Source organism: Tachyglossus aculeatus, chromosome 2 (genome assembly GCF_015852505.1).
Source record: "Tachyglossus aculeatus isolate mTacAcu1 chromosome 2, mTacAcu1.pri, whole genome shotgun sequence".
Lineage (NCBI taxonomy): Eukaryota > Metazoa > Chordata > Mammalia > Monotremata > Tachyglossidae > Tachyglossus > Tachyglossus aculeatus.
In genome coordinates, this window is record NC_052067.1 from 47,588,677 (window position 1) to 47,606,587 (window position 17,911).

A 17,911-nucleotide genomic window follows, 5' to 3' on the forward strand; every position below is an offset into this window, starting at 1 on the left:
GAGCCCACTGAGGGCCAGGGATAATGACTAATTCTCATCCGCATATTTTTCCCAGAACTTAGTGGAGTGCTTTTCACACTGAGGTGCTCAACAATTATTATTAGTTTGACAATTCAGTTGCAGAAATGATGGCATTGCCAAGAGAAAACACTGATATCGGTTCGCTGAAATTAGCTGCTGGAGACCATGCATAATTAATTTTGGGCACAGATCAACGATGGGGATGTCACTAAGAAAAAAAAAAAAGTGACCATCAGCACACCTAACCAACTGGCAACACGTCTTACTCTGCTACATAATAATAATAATAATAATATTTATTAAGCGCTTACTATGTGCAAAGTACTGCTCTAAGTGCTGGGGAGGTTACAAGGTGATCAGGTTGTCCCATGGGGGGCTCACAGTCTTAATCCTCATTTTACAGATGAGGTAACTGAGGTCCAGAGAAGTTAAGTGACTTGCCCAAAGTCACACAGCTGACAATTGGCGGAGCCGGGATTTGAACCCATGACCTCTGACTCCAAAGCCCGGGCTCTTTCCACTGGGCCACGCTGCTTCTCTACAGGAGAGAGAAGTCCTGGAGGGCAAAAATTGAGGAGCTGCAGGCAACAGTTGACTGCAAAAATAGCAAGAATTTTTTCAAAGAGCTCTGTGCGGCCTATGGACCGAAGCCCACTGGTGCTAATCTCATTCTAAATGCTGATGGAAATAGCACGAACCCGGGAGTCAGCGGAACTGGGTTCTAATCCTGACTCGGCCATTTGTCGGTTGCGTGACTTTGGGCAAGTCACGAAAACTTCTTTGTGCCTCAATTTCCTCATCTGTAAAATGAGGATTAAGATGGTGAGCCCCATGTGAGGCATGGACTGTGTTCAACCTGATTAGTTTGTATCTACCCAGGTACTTAGTACAGTGCTTGACACATAGCAAGCACTGAACAAACACCCACAAATATTATTCTTACTATTGCTATTATTATTATCATTATTTCCCACGGTCATCTCAAACTCATTACGTCCAAACCCGAAGTTCTCATCTTCCCTCTCAACCTCTCTCCTCTCCGCGACTTTCCCAACACTGTTGAAATCGCTACTTCATTCAATGATTCAATATTTATTGCGCTCTTACTGTGTGCCAAGCACTACATCCTTACTGCCTCATGAGCCTGAAACCCTGTCATTATCCTCAGCTCATCTCTCTCCTCCAGTCCACACAGGCAGTCAACCACTAAATCTTGTCAGTTCTATCTCTACGACACTGCCAAAATTTATTCCTTCCTCTCCATCTGGTTCCAGCACTTGCCGTAACCCGTCTTGATTACTGCATCAGCATTCTCACTGGTCCAGCTTCTTCCCAATTCACTTTGCTGCCTGGATCATTTTTATAAGAAAAAAATAATTCGGCACACATCTCCCTCCATTGGTTACCATCCATCGTTGCATCAAGCAACTTCTCGCATCCCATCCAAGGCACTCAATTAGGTCTTTTCCCCTTATCCTTCTTCTTCTCCCTTAACAATCCAGTCCATACACTTTTGCTTCTCTAAAATCAACCTACTCATGGTCCCTCATTCTCACCTCACCCACCGTCGCCCCCCAAGTCCTCCCTCCTGCCTGGAATTCCTTCCCCGCCAAGATATCCTACAGTCCACCACTCTCCGCATCTTCAAGGCCCAACTAAAAATCACATTTCTAGGAAGTCTTCCCTGACTAAACTCTCATTCCCTTATCCTATATTCCCTTTCTACTACCTTACCTCCTTACTATTTAGGTATTCGGCCTGCCCCTACTCTCACAGCACTTATGCACATTTCCCTACATTTGTTGCTTCTCTTATCTGCAATTTATTTTCATGTCCACCTCTCTCGCTAGATTGTAAGCTCAATGAGGGTAGGGATCAAGTCTAGCTTAGTGTATTCTCCCAAATGCTTAACACAGTGATCTGCACACAGCAAGTGCTCAATAAATACCACTGACTGACTGATCACAGATGCTTTCCACCATAATGTTCACAGTTTTGATGCCTGGAATATGGTAGGGAATGTGGGGTTTATGAGCAGTTCCCCCTAGATGGTGGACTCTTGAGTTTGCAGAGACCTTGTACAAGGACAAACGTGGTAAAGATTCTTGTCTGTGACCTCATCTGTTCGCTGATAATTATTCGCCAGTGGCCAACATTTTTCAAGACAGTCAATTTCTCACTAAGTGTTCTGCATGATCTGCTACATGCTTTGAGCAGGCAGTCAGTTTGAAAAAGTCCAAAGTCATGCTTCAGCCAAAGTCCTAAACCATAACTCCCGGCAGAGCTATAATAATGATTGTATTTATTAAGCGTTTACTATGTGCAAAGCACTGTTCTAAGTGCTGGGAGGCTACAAGGTGATCAGGTTGTCCCACGGTGGGGACTCACAATCTTAATCCCCATTTTACAGATGAGGTAACTGAGGCACAGAGATGTTAAGTGACTTGCCCAAAGTCACTCAGCTGACAAGTGGCGGAGCCGGGACTTGAACCCATGACCTCTAACTCTAAAGCCCATACACTTTCCACTGAGCCACGCTGCATCTCTATGTGTCGATGGTGTGCTGCTTAAAGCTTAAATAAAAATTCGGCTACTTGGGGAGTGTGTTTCAGAAAATGCTGCTACTGATGATGACATCTCAAGATCAATTAATCAGTGGTACTTATTGAGTGCTTACCATGTGCAGAGTACAGAGTGCAGAGTACTGTACTAAGCACTTGGAAGAGTCCAATATAACAGAGTTGGTAGATACATTTCCTTGCCTACAGTGAGTTTACAGTTTAGAGGGGGATACAGACATTCATATAAATAGGTTATGGCTACGTACATAAGTGCTGTGTGGCTGAAGGAGGGGTGAATAACTTTGCAGATCCAAGTGCAAGGGTGACATAGAAAGCAGTGGGTGAAGAGGAAACAAAGACTTAGTCCTCTTAGAGGAGATGTGCTTCTAATAAGGCATTGAAAGTGGGGAAACAGACCAGCTATGAAGAGGCCGGAGGCAGGATGTGGGCAAAACGTTGGTGGCAAGATAGACGGGATCGAGATACTGTGAGTAGCTTGGCATTAGAGGATCCAACTGTGAGGGCTGGGTTGTAATAGAAGAGCAGTGAGGTGAGGTAGGAGGGGGTAGGGGGACTGAATGTTTTAAAGCTGACGGTATGGAGTTTCGTTCTGATGCGGAGGTGGATGGTTCTCGAGGAGTGGAGAAACACAGACCAAACGTTCTTGGAGAAAAACCATCTGGGAAGTATGGACTAGAGCGGGGAGAGATGGGCGGCTGAGAGGTCAGCAAGGAGGCTGTTGTAAGACCTTGGACAAGTCACTGAACTTCCATGTGCCTCAGTTACCTCATTTGTAAAATGGGGAATAAGACTGAGAGCCCCATGTGGGACATGGACTATGTCCAATCTGATTGGCTTGTGTCCTCTGCAGCATTTAGTACAGAGCCTGGCATATAGTGAGTGCTTAAACAGAAAAAGTGATTGGATTAATGCAGTAGCAAATTGGGTGGAGAGGAAAGTATGGATTTTAGTGACGTGGCGAAGGTTGAACTGACAGGATTTGGTTACAGATTGAAATTTTTTTTATTTGTTAAGCACTTACTATGTTCCAGGCAATGTTCATTTATTTATTCATTCATTCATTCATTCATTCAATCACATTTATTGAGCGCTTACTATGTGCAGAACACTGTACTAAGTGCTTGGGAAGTACAAGTTGGCAACATATAGAGACGGTCCCTACCCAACAGCGGGCTCACAGTCTAGAAGGGGGAGACGGACAACAAAACATATTAACAAAATAAAATAAATAGAATAAATACGTACAAATAAAATAAATAAATAAAAAGAGTAGTAAATACGTATAAACATATATACATATATACAGGTGCTGTGGGGAGGGGAAGGAGGTAGGGCAAGGGGGATGGGGAGGGGGAGAAGGGGGAGAGGAAGGAGGGGGCTTAGTCTGGGAAGGCCTCCTGAAGGAGGTGAGCTCTCAGTAGGGCTTTGAAGGGAGGAAGAGAGCTAGCTTGGCAGATGTGCAGAGGGAGGGCATTCCAGGCCAGGGGGATGACGTGGGCCGGGGGTCGACGGCGGGACAGGCAAGAACGAGGTACAGTGAGGAGATAAGAGGCAGAGGAGTGGAGGGTGTGGACTGGGCTGTAGAAGGAGAGAAGGAAGGTGAGGTAGAAGGGGACAGGTGATGGAGAGCCTTGAGGCCAAGGGTGAGGAGTTTATCAAATGCTATTTGTCAGAGCACTGTACTAAGAGCAGGATGGGGGTGAGACGCCTCAATTGCTAAAGACACCCATTTCAATCAGTCAATTGTATTTATTAAGCCCTTATCAGACAGATTCCCTGCCTACTAGGAGCTTACAGTCTCGAGGGGGAGACAGACATTTAACATAAATCAATGTCATCCATTTAAATAGCAGTCACAACGAGTCAGGGGAGAAATCAACTGACAAAATTTTACAGGCTAGGTTCCAACTCAAGGAGACATTTGCACTTTGTAACTCAGGTTCCCACGAGCTTCAGTAGGGTACTCTGCATCTAAGTACTGAATGACTAGTATTGGTGACTCAGCTTCTGCTGCTAAAGCCGTGCTTGTGGTTGTGGTGCTCTGGGTCAGTTTGGCGTATTTATTGAGCGCAGAGCACTGTATTAAGCACTTGGGAGAGTCTAACAGAACAGACACATTCCCCACCCATAACCAGCTTACAGTCTACTCCACACAGGTTCAGCCACTGAACCCCAAGTCACTGCTGGGCTTTTAGGGAGCTGTAATGGAGTCTCACAGGGGAGAAGGGGCAACATGTATCTTGGGGTACAGGTACTGGGAAGCCCAAAAAGAAAGTCTCCAGACGGCGCGCTGCAGTTGGTGCAATCCTGCCTTTGATGGGTGCACGACAGTACCACCACCCCACCCCATCGGCGGGTCTCGGTTCCTGCCCCTGGAGGCTCACAGTCGTCAGACCGTATCGCTCCGATACGGATGCTTCCGGGACCTGCCCACAGCGCTGAGTCCACTGAGGACGGTGGAGGTTTCCAGGGGACGGGGGCTGGATGGGGGATTGGTGGTGAGGCGGCCGGAGCCTTGCAAAAGCAGCCCCTCACCTCCTACCACAGTCCTGGTGCGGGGTCCCATGTTGAGTTTGTGCAAGGTCACTGGCCTTAGTGACTTTTTGGTTGAGTGGGAAATGCTTGCTGACTTGGGTCTGGCAAGAGCACAGGAGGAGGGCACAATGACAGACACACACAAAAACAGGCACACAGAGACAGTGAGCATGCACCCCATGGTTTTTGCCCCATCCATCTCTCCCCCAACACTAAAACCCTCATCTCTGGATCCACAGCACCAGTCTGTCCCCTGAAGACAGACTGCATAGCATCACAACCCCTCAACTTCCTCCACTCCAGAGACATTTTCTTGTCCCAACCAAGTGGAACACTCTCTTTCTGGATCCCAGACTCATCTCCAAGTCAACAAAAACCAAAACCTGTGTAGCCCGTAGCAGGCCTTGGCCCTCTAGGGCATGAGTATTGGAATCAAATCAGAGGCTGGGCCACAAACACTGCCAACCACACACAGTGTCCAACTTTCTGTCTACCCCACCACTTCAAACAATGCTTGACACATAGTAAGCACTTAACCAATACCATCATCATCACCACATCAGCCTTATGGACACATCACTGGTATCAAACACATTCCCCATACCACCCTCAGCCCTCTCCATAGCCAGCACAACAAGAATGCAGTTGACATTGACTAGCAAACCCTGGCCATTACCCCCAGGCACCCCCATCACAAGTGCGTGCTTGCACGCACACACACACACACACAAACACACACACACAGCTTTATCCACAACCTCCTGGATAAATTACTACAGTAGGTATCAGTTCTAAGCACTGGGGTAGATGCAAGGCACAGTCCCGTCCCACGTGGGACTCACGGCCTTAATACCCATTTTACAGAAAAGTGAGGTGACTTGCCCAAGGTCACACTGCAGACAAGTGGCAAACCTGAGTCTAATCAATCAATCAATCAATGGTCTTTATTGAGGGCTTATTATGTTCAGACCGTGAGCCCACTGTTAGGTAGGGACTGTCTCTATATGTTGCCAATTTGTACTTCCCAAGCGCTTAGTACAGTGCTCTGCACATAGTAAGCGCTCAATAAATACGATCGATGATGATGATGATGATGATGATACATAGTAAGCACTTAACAAATACCACAATTATCATTATTATTATTATTATCCCAACATCTAGTCAGGAGTCCAACATTGAGGTACTGGAATGAAGTTAGGCTACTAGCACCGACACAACAATGGCAACACAACTTTATTGGAGCAGATGTGAGGAGGATGGATGTCTAGACTGTAAGCTCGTTGTAGGCAGGAGTCATGTACTTGTACTCTCCCAAGTGCTTAGAAAATTCATTCATCCATTTATTCAATCGTATTTATTGAGCACTTACTGTGTGCAGGGCACTGTACTAAGCACTTGGAAAGTACAAGTCGGCAACATGTAGAGACGATCCCTACCCAACAACGGGCTCACAGTCTAGAAGGGGGAGACAGACAACAAAACAAAACATGTAGAACAGTGCTCCTCACACAGCAAGCACTCAATAAATAGCACTGATCAATTGATCAAATTCATCTTAACAATTAGGATTATACTATCTACCAGTCTCTACAAGAAGAAATCCAGAAAAAGCAGCATTTCAGGTGTGACTTTTGCAGACAGAAAGTAGACAGTCTATCAGTCAGTCAGGGGCAGAGGATAGGGACACAGCCATGGAGCCTAGAGAAATGCCACCTGGCATTTCAGGAGGGGCAGCCTGAAAGCCACTTTCATCCTCCTTCCCAAATTGTGAGGCCCCACATTTTTTCCAAACCCTTAGAATGTCTGAAATATTGTGATATTTTGTACCAAAGGGCCAGGGGCAGAAGCAGTGTGAAAGCGAGAAAGGACATAACATATCTTCTACCATAACGGTTCCGGTTTGAATTTTCACCTGTGATTTTTGACCTACATACCTGTATTCCCCCTCTTGAGGGTCTGAGACTAAGTCTGAATTAATTTCCTTTCAAACAGCATTCGTATCTCAATCAATCTGATGCTGTTGAGCCATCTCCAACCCATAGCGACACCACGGACACATCTCTCCCAGAACTCCCCAACTCCATCTGGTAGTGGATCCGGAGAGTTTTCTTGGTAAACCTACGGAAGGGGTTTACCATTGCCTCCTTCCGCGCTGTAAACTTGAGTCTCCACCCTCGACTCTCTCCCAGGCCGCTGCTGCCCAGCACGGGGGAGTTTTGACTTGTGGCAGATTGCTGTCCACTCACTAGCCACTGCCCAAGCTAGGAATGGAATGGCTGCTTGATTCTCCCTCCTGTAGTCGAGACTGGTAGAGTACTGGAAACTCTCCAGGTGCGACCCTGAGAGGGGCTCAATCAATCAGTCAGTGGTATTTACATGGAAGAGTATAGTACAGTAGAGTTGGTAGATAAGAAAAGACACCAACATCCTTGTAATCAGGTTTCCTGGGGAAGAAGGGGAGTCTGTCGGCTAAAAGGAGGTTTGGGGATGAAAATGATACCAACTGCTCCTGCCCCTTTATTGCCTTTGAGAATGAAGCTATTTTAATTTTACCCACAAACACTGACCTCGAGCCCGTGTCCTCGTAGTGCGGGTGGTTGACGATGGGTCGGTGAGCAGAGAGCTTCACGCTTGCCATGGTGGGCATGGTGCCGGCAAACACGGCACCTGGAAAACAGAGGCAATGCTTCACAGGAAAATGGAAGCTAGTATTTTCAGAAATTCAAAACACTCTATCAGCACAGAAATAAGGCACTTTGGAATTAATATTAGGTCATTATATGGCTGTAAGGTATTTGGGGATGTTGCTTAGTCTGGTGTCTGGCCTTCTTCTAGACTTTAGTTTGACTAGCCCAGACAGAAGAGATTCTCACCTATTTTTAGAGATCTTCATACTGGAATAGTAGATCTTTGAGAGCCCATTGTTGGGTAGGGACCATCTCTATACGTTGCCAACTTGTACTTCCCAAGTGCTTAGTACAGTGCTCTGCACACAGTAAGTGCTCAATAAATACAATTGAATAAATGAATGAATGAATGAGAGGGAACATCCTAGAGAAATCACTGCAGCACATGGGAGAGGATGAAGAAGAAGAAAAAAGCAGCTGGGTCTCTTTGATTGAAATTGGTCTCCCTGAGGGGCAGGACAGCAGCTGGATTTTTTTTCTTATGGAGCTTTCAATTTGACATTCAGACAGTCCTTAGACTTTGGCCTCCCAAATCCTGTAAATCCTCTTAAACCTCCCTCTATAACAAAAGCACTTTGCCACATCATCATCATCAATGGTATTTATAGAGTACTTACCATGTGCAGAGCACTGTACTAAGTACTTGGGAGGGTACAATACAACAGATTTATTATACAGATTTATTACTCTATTTTACTTGTACATATTTACTATTGTAATTATTTTGTTAATGATGTGCATCTAGCTTTAATTCTATTTGTTCTGACGACTTGACACCTGTCCACATGTTTTGTTTTGTTGTCTGTCTCCCCCTTCTAGACTGTGAGCCCGTTGTTGGGTAGGGACCGGCTCTATATGTTGCCAACCTGTACTTCCCAAGCACTTGGTACAGTGCTCTGCACACAGTAAGCGCTCAATAAATACGATTGAATGAATGAATGAATGAACAGAGTGGGTAGACACATTCCCTGCCCACAAGGAGCTTATAGTCCAGAGGGGGAGCCATAGTAATATAAATAATTTATAACATATAATTTATAGATATGCACATAAATTTATAGATATGTATCTATAGTCGCCGTCGCTAACCTAAAGGCCCCAGCAATGATAATAATACTAATGATGGCATTTATTAAGCACTTATTATGTGCAAAGCACTGTTCAAAGCACTGGGGAGGTTACAGGGTGATCAGGTTGTCTCACGGGGGGCTCACAGTCTTCATCCCCATTTTACAGATGAGGTAACTGAGGCCCAGAGAAGTGAAGTGACTTGCCCAAAGTCACACAGCTGACAGTTGGTGGAGCCGGGATTTGAACCCCTGACCTCTGACTCCAAAGCCCGGGCTCTTTCCACTGAGCCACGCTGCTTCTCAACGATAAACACACCCACTTCGGCTATAGCAAAGCCGTGGTCGTTAAGAACCTCAGGTTATGGTTAAAATGGTGCTAAAAAAAACCAGTCAATGGAAATGAATGCATTAGAGTTTTGAGATCGGTGCCATGGTGACTAACGTTTCTGATACAGGTTCCTATATTATCCTTATGTATTGATTTTTTTTTTATAAGGAGCAGTGGGCCTAGGGGAAAGAGCACAGACCTGAGAGTCAGAAGACCTGGGTTCTAATCCCAGTTCTGCCACAGGCCTGCTGTGACACCTTGGGCAAGTCACTTTTCTTCTCTGTGACTCAGGTACCTCATCTGAAAAATGGGGATTCAATATCCGTGCTCCCTCCTACTTAGGTTTTGAGCCCCATGGGGGACAGGGACTGTGCCCGACCTGATTGCTTTGTATCTTCCCCAGCGCTTAGAACAGTGCTTGACACAAAATAAGTGCTTAACAAATATGACAATTATTATTATATTAAGTATCTTTGTACTGCATGGAAAACAGCATTGTAAAAAGGGGCCAAATCACCAGGCTGTATTCCACTGTACTGTCAGCCTAGTTCAGTGACACTAGGCTGAGGCCCTTGCAGAAATGATGTGGTGGCAGCAACACACCCTAACCAAGGTCACAAGCAGGGTGGCTTAGTGGAAACAGCACTTGGGAGTCATAGGACGTGGGTTCTAATCCCGCCTCCACCGCTTGTCTGCTGTGTGACCTTGGCCAGGTCACTTAACTTCTCTGTGCTTCAGTTCCCTCATCTGTAAAATGGGGTTTAAGACTGTGAGCCTCCCATGGGACAAGCTGATCACTTTGTATTCCCCCCAGCACTTAGAACAGTGCTTTGCACATAGTAAGTGCTTAACAAATACCATTATTATTATTATTATTAAATACTATTGACCAGTTGACTATTTGGAAAGTAGAATATAGTGCTGGTGATTGCAAGGTATATTGGGATGGTGGCAGATTTGCCACCTTGTATCTACCCCAGCGCTCAAAACAGTTTTTGGTACATAGAAAGTGCTTAATATCATCACTTCCTATGACAGGAAAATCTACTTTTGCCAAGACAACTCGAGTTTGACTCAGCCCTCCTTGCACTTAGGAAGAACGTTCCATAATTCCCTCAGAGCATTCAATCCCCAGCACACTCTGAAAGCATGTGCTATAAAAGAGCCGAGAATAGCAAAAAAAGGAAGAAAAATTCTGGATAGGCTCCTTAGAGCAGCTCCTGAAATTTGACAGTCCAATCATCACAGAAGAGTTCAATGCAAGGGTGGGTAGGGTGCCAAAATTGTAGAAAAAAGACATTATTATAGGACTGACTGGAAAGCTGATAGAAGAGGTCTACCTCTGCCTAGCAAATCTGCCACCATCCCAATATAATAATAATAATAATGATGATGGCATTTGTTTAAGTGCTTACTATGTGCAAAGCACTGTTCTAAGCGCTGAGGAGGATACAAGGTGATCGGGTTGTCATCATCATCAATCATATTTATTGAGCGCTTACTATGTGCAGAGCACTGTACTAAGCACTTGGGAAGTACAAATTGGTAACATATAGAGACAGCCCCTACCCAACAGTGGGCTCACAGTCTAAAAGGGGGAGACAGAGAACAAAACCAAACATACTAACAAAATAAAATAAATAGAACAGATGTGTACAAATAAATTAAATAAATAAATAGAGTTAAAAAAATATGTACAAACATATATACATATATATAGGTGCTGTGGGGAAGGGAGGGAGGTAAGATGGGGAGCTGGACGGGGGACGAGGGGGAGAGGAAGGAAGGGGCTCAGTCTGGGAAGGCCTCCTGCAGGAGGTGAGCTCTCAGCAGGGCCTTGAAGGGAGGAAGAGAGCTAGCTTGGCGGATGGGCAGAGGGAGGGCATTCCAGGCCCGGGGGATGACGTGGGCCGGGGGTCGATGGTGGGACAGGCGAGAGCGAGGTACGGTGAGGAGATCAGCGGTGGAGGAGCGGAGGGTGCGGACTGGGCTGTAGAAGGAGAGAAGGGAGGTGAGGTAGGAGGGGGCGAGGGGATGGACAGCCTTGAAGCCCAGGGTGAGGAGTTTCTGAATGATGCGCAGATTGATTGGTAGCCACTGGAGATTTTTGAGGAGGGGAGTGATATGCCCAGAGCGTTTCTGGACAAAGATAATCCGGACAGCAGCATGAAGTATGGATTGAAGTGGAAAGAGACATGAGGATGGGAGATCAGAGAGAAGGCTGATGCAGTAGTCCAGACGGGATAGGATGAGAGCTTGAATGAGCAGGGTAGCGGTTGGGATGGAGAGGAAAGGGCGGATCTTGGCAATGTTGTGGAGCTGACAACAAGGGTTGTCCCTTGTGGGGCTCACAGTCTTAATCCCCATTTTACAGATGAGGGAACTGAGGCTCAGAGAAGTTAAGTGACTTGCCCAAGGTCAATCACCAATACTATCTTCTTTCTACTTTCCAAATAATCAACTGGTCAATAGTATTTAATAATAATAATAATAATAATAATAATAATGGTATTTCATAAGCACTTACTATGTACGAAACACAGTTCTAAGTGCTGGGGGAGATACAAAGCGATCAGGTTGTCCCACGGGGGGCTCACAGTCTTCATCCCCATTTGACAGATGAGGTAACTGAGGCCCAGAGAAGTGAAGTAACTTGTCCAAAGTCACACAGCTGACAAGTGGCAGAGCAGGGATTAGAACCCACAACCTCTGACTCCCAAGCACAGGCTCTTTCCACTGAGCCACGCTGCTTCTTCCTCTGTGCAGAGACAGTACTAAGTGGCTGGAAGAGTACAACAGAGATAGAAGATACGATCCCTGCCCTCAGGGAGTTTAGGCAGCATGGCTTAGTGGATCATCATCATCATCATCAATCGTATTTACTGAGCACTTACTATGTGCAGAGCACTGTACTAAGCACTTGGGAAGTACAAATTGGCAACATATAGAATAGAGACAGTCCCTACCCAACAGTGGGCTCACAGTCTAAAAGTATAGAGCATGGGCCTGGGAATCAGAAGGACCTGGGTTCTAATCCTGGCCCTGCCACATGTTTCCTGTGTGATCATGGGCCAGTTACTTAACCTCTCTGGGCCTCAGTTACCTCATCTGTAAAAATGAGGATGAAGAGTGTGAGCCCCATGTGGAACAGGAATTGTGCCCAACCTGATTAACTGGTATCTACTTCAGTGATAAGTAGATACGAGCACAAGTATTATTATTAACACTCTTAAAGGGGAGGATGAAGATATCTATCAGGCAGGGAATGTGTCTGTTAATTCTGTTGTATTGTGCTCTCAGGTACTCAGTAGAGTGCTCTGCCCATAGAAAGCACTTAATACCATTGATTGACTGATTGATAAGAGGAAGAAGAAACTGGGAAGATGGATAGGTGGACAAGTAAGTGCTTACCCAATAGAGTATGCAAACTGATATGTACAACAGGGCTACAGATGGCTGTGAGTAAATGCTGCGGTGATGGCAAAGTGCTGAACTAGTAATTGGGAGGATATGGCCCGGTAAGAAGAAAAATTAATTAGGGAAATCCCACTGGAGGAGGTGGGGATTTCGGGAGGGCCTTGAAGACGGGGAGAGATCTGGGAGATTTAAATGGCAGGAGGGGTTCCAGGGAGGAGAAAGATTGTGACCAAAGGATCAGAAGTGAGAGCTTAGAGAACTAGGACTATCGAGAAGGTTAGCTTGGCACGGATGGAGAGTATGAGCTGGGGTAAAACAGAAGAACAGAGTTGATAGGTAAGAGGGAGAGAGTTAATGGAGTGGTTTAAAACAGACGGTCGAGAGTTTCTGCTTTATGTGAAGAGGAGTGGGTAAACCACTGAAGGGTTTTGAGGAGAGGTATACTGAGCAGCCACCTCTCAGGGTCGCACTTGGAGAGTTTCCAGTACCCTAAAAGTCTCGACTATGGGAGCGAGAGTCAAGCAGAGGCATTCCCATTCCTAAGCGAGTGGAAGACAATCTTCTACAAGTCAAAACTCCCCTGTGTTGGGCAGCAGCGGCACGGGAGTTGAGGGTGGAGACAGGTTCATTGTACGGAAGGCTGCAATGGTAAACCCCTTCTTTATTTTTACCAAGAAAACTCTCTGCTTACCCTACCAGAACGACTGCAGATGGAGGTGGGGCGTTCTGGGAGAGACGCGTCCACGGTGTCGCTATGGGTCGGACACGACTCGACAACACTGAGCAACATGATAGAAACATGACTCAGGCAGCAGAAAGAAGTATAGACTAAAGAGAAAGGTGATTAGAGTCCGGGACCCTAAGGAGAAGGCTGAAACAGTAATCTAGTCAGGATATGTCAAACACTTGGAGCAAAGTGGTGGTCATTTGGATGGGAGAAAGGGGTGGATCAGGGAAATGTCGGGGAGGAAAAACCGGCAGTCGAAAGTAAGAATTAAAAGAAAGTGAGGCGTTCAGACCGTTAGCTCACACCTAGACTGTAAGGCTGTTATGGGCAAGGAACACGTCTGCCAGTTCTACTGTATTGGGTTCTCCTAAGTGCTTAGAATAGTGCTCTGCACGTAGAAAGTGCTCAATAAATACCAGACTGTTCCCTGCCAGTCACAACTACCTGGGATTGTGACAACTGGTAGGAAAGGAAGCTGAACAAACAGATTGGAGTGATAGAAAGAGAGCAGCAGAGGGGACCTCAAGGATGTATTCATTCCACGTGAGGCAAGGAAGGCAGCATGGCTGAGTGCAACTGGAAGTTGTGAGGTAAGGATTCTCTTCCCAGCTTTATCCCTCGCCTGCTGTGGGACTACAGACAAGTCACTTAATTCATAAGTCCTTCAGTTACCTTATTTGTAAAATGGGGATAATCGTTCCTACCTCACAGGGTTTTTATAGCAATCATTTTTTTTAACCAAAGGACCACGAAAATTCAAGGTATTATTACTATTTATCAGCATGGCCTAGTGGAAGGAGCCCAGGCTTGGGAGTCTGAGCAACAGGATTCTAATACCAGGTCCACCACCTGTCTGCTGTGTGACTATGGGCAAATCACTTGACTACTCTGTGCCTCAGTTACCTCAGCTGTAAAATGGGAATTCAATACCTTTTCTCTCTCCTACTTAAACTGTAAGCTCCATGTGGAACATGGACTGTGTCTGACCTGATTATCTTGTATCTTTCTCCACTGCTTAGAACAGTGCTTGACATATAGTAATACTTACCAAACAACATTATTATTATTACTACTGTCATTATATTAGGGGGAGAAATGGTCCTTGTTTGGACTTCCACAAAAGTATAAATAAGGATGGTCCTTTATTGGGAAGAATTTCCGTAAGCTTGTCTGGAACATCAGTTATGGAACTGATGATTCTCTTTCCCTGGAAGTTCTTAGTAATAGAATAGACAGCTTTTCCTCTAATAATAATAATAATGACGACATCTGTTAAGCGCTTACTATGTGCAAAGCACTGTTCTAAGCGCTGGGGAGGATACAAGGTGATCAGGTTGTCCCACAGGGGGCTCACAGTCTTAATAAATGCCATCATCATTAAATTCCCATTTTACAGATGAGGTAACTGAGGCACAGAGAAGTGAAGTGACTTGCCCAAAGTCACACAGCTGACAAGTGGCGGAGCCGGGATTTGAACCCATGACCTCCGACTCCAAAGCCCGTGCTTTTTCCACTGAGCCATGCTGCTCCTCAATGGTTACACTACAAGAGTAGGGGAGATCAGTTGACCTTTCGAGCTCTCCCACACGTCTCTGGTCACAGAGAGTACTTTCTAGTCTTTGGATTTTGTGACTTTAGATTGCAAAAGTGATGGTAAAACAACAAATAACTAAAGAACTCTTTACCTTGATGGGTGCTGCTGTTGATCCACATTAGAAGTTCCTCCTGTGGCTCATTACTGCATTCTCTAACTATGCTCCACTGACTCTGAAGATTTATCCAACCTTGAATTGACATCGCCGCTATAATACCAAAGACAATATTCTCACGACGGACTTTGCCAAAGAGCCATCCAAATAACTGAAATGAAAGACACCACTTGATTTTGTATAAATATCCTGCACGCTTATGTACAAAGAGAGGAAAAAAGAATGAGAGTGCATCCACACTCTCCGCTGGATTAGAAGAGGCAGCTGATGAGATTTTTACCATTCATATTTTCCCACAGTGTTAACTACCATCTCTATGCAATGAATCCCAAATCTACTTTTCCAGCCTTGTCCTCTCCCCTTCCCTGGAGTCTCCTATTTTCCCATGCCTTCAGGACTTCTCTGCATGGATGTCCCACAGACATCTCAAATTTAAGAAGCCCCAAACAGTACTGTGTTTTCCCACCTAAACCTTGTCCTCCCCTTGTCTTTCTCATTACTGCAGACAACATCACCATCCTCCCAGTCTCATCAGCCCATAGTCTTGGAAAAATCCTCATCTCTCTCATTCAACCCACATATTCTCCCCCTCCTATCTTACCTCGTTGATCTTTTACTACAACCCAGCCCACACTCTTTGTTCCTTTAATTCATTCATTCAATCATATTTATTGAGCGCTTACTGTGTGCAGAGCACTGTACTAAGCGCTTGGGAAGTCCAAGTTGGCAACAAATAGAGACGGTCCCTACCCAACAGCGGGCTTAATGCCAACCTCCTCTATGCCTCCATCTCACCTATCTCACCACCGAGCCCTTGGCCACATTTTTTAAAAATTGTATTTGTTAAGCACTCACTAAGCCTGACACTATACTAAATGCTGGGGGCAGATACAAACAAATCAGGTTAGACATAGTCCCTGTCCCATATAGGGCTCACAATCTTAATCTCTAGTTTACAAATGAGGCAACTGAAGAACAGAGCAGTTAAGCGACTTGCCCCAAATCACACAACAGACAAGTGGTGATGCTAGAATTAAAATCCAGTTCCTTCTGACTCCTGGGCCTGTGCTCTATCCTCTCCGTCCTGGAACTCCCACCCCTTCATATCTAACAGACCACCGCTCTCTCCTCTGTCATGCTCAGTGCTTAGAACAGTGCTTTGCACATAGCACTTAATAAATGCCATTATAAAAAAATAAAATAAAAATCACATCTTCTCCAAGAGGCCTTCCCTGACTAATAATAATAGTCTCATATTTGTTAAGTGCTGTAATAATAATAATGATGGCATTTATTAAGCGCTTACTATGTGCAAAGCACTGTTCTAAGCACTGGATGTGCCAAGCACTGTTCTAAGTGATAGATACAACTTAATCAGGTTGGATACAGACCCTGCCCCACATGGGGCTGAGTCTAAATATATATTTTACAGGATGCCAGTCTGCCTCAGATTCAGGCTGTTCCTGATATCTATACTCAGAAAGTGTCATCAATTTGGGCCGTGCCCAATTGTTCTGAATCCTGCCAATGTTTCTCAGCCCTGACTGTGTTCCAGGACTTATTATTATGGCCAATAAGGTTGCCATTTGAAACTTCATGTGGTTTTTCGCAAATTCTAACAGAGCAAAGCAGGCCCAAGTGGGCCGGTGAACTCCTACCCCAAGGGGCTCCCTGAGCTGAAAGCCTGATGGCCACAACCTCCCCACCCCATGGGACTGGGCCAGTGAGTCTTGTGGCCAGGGAATGTATCTCCCAGCTCTGCTGTATCGTACTCTGCCAAGCACTTAGTACAGAGCTCTGCATACAGAAAAGCATTCAATAGATATCATCGATTGAATGAATGATTGATTGATTGACAAGCTTTTCCCCCAGTTATTCCAGAGAACCAAGGAAAAACACACGAGGCTGGAGGGTTTCCTCTCAGTATTTTTATTGTCCGATCAGCAGTAGCCTAATTTTCATTCATTGCCCAACTCTGTCTCCTCGTACAGGTGATAACCACTTTCGCAAGGGCTTGCTTCCATTGAGATTTACTAAAGCAGGGGGGAAGGTGGAAGAAACCTAAAAAAAAATCTGCCATTCAGGCCAGGCCAGAGGAGCGATTTAATTTGTCCCATCAGTTTCAATCATTCATTCTACTCCATCATTATCTGAATACACTCTATTTAATGAACTGCAATGAATAAAGAGTGAAATTTATTCTTGCTTCTATTCTGAGCATTTTCTTTTATTATCATTTCACTGGGGATTGGGTCAAGGGGACAAGGGAGACTGGAGAGTTCCCGGCGGGATGGAAACTGCCGTTTTCCATGGCAAACCTGGGCTTGCTGGGGAGCATATGGAGCCCTCCCTACTGCTAACACCCCCAATCCCCGCCATGTGGCTGGAGGCAGGCGGCTAGAGCTTGGAGGGACAGTCAGGGAGCGAGGGCTCTGTGGGAGCAGAAGCTCAGCTCTCTGACCCTCCACCCACCAAATGCGCTTTACCTTCCCCATCAACTGCATTCCCTCTGCCAGGTAGAGGAAATCCCTCTTCCCTTTCCCGGCAGAAGGTGTTGGGGGGGACCCAGCTGAATTCCCTTCTGATTCCTGCTTGGGCCCCCATCCTTCAGTCAGCCAACTAAATGATTTTGACACCTGTCTACAAGTTTTGCCTTGTTGTCTGTCTCCCCCTTCTAGACTGTGAGTCCGTTGTTGGGTAGGGACCATCTCTGTATGTTGCCGACGTACTTCCCAAGCGCTTAGTACAGTGCTCTGCACACGGTAAGTGCTCAATAAATACGATTGAATGGATGAACGAACTAAAAATGCATTCAAACCAAATATTCCCCTT

General features: G+C 45.6%; 1 protein-coding gene and 1 pseudogene across 3 annotated transcripts in view; both read right to left on the minus strand.

Annotated features, from left to right (window-relative positions):
* The window catches only part of LOC119949264 (probable C-mannosyltransferase DPY19L1), a 110,106-nt gene that overhangs the window by 13,502 nt on the left and 78,693 nt on the right, over positions 1-17,911 (minus strand). For all 3 annotated transcript variants that reach the window (XM_038770890.1, XM_038770899.1, XM_038770881.1), the window contains 2 exons: positions 15,056-15,230; positions 7,709-7,808 (listed from right to left, as the gene is read on the minus strand). In XM_038770890.1, coding sequence (XP_038626818.1) covers positions 7,709-7,808; positions 15,056-15,230 — 275 coding nt within the window. The remainder of the gene's footprint in view (positions 1-7,708; positions 7,809-15,055; positions 15,231-17,911) is intronic.
* Positions 7,361-7,490, minus strand: LOC119924533 (annotated as a pseudogene).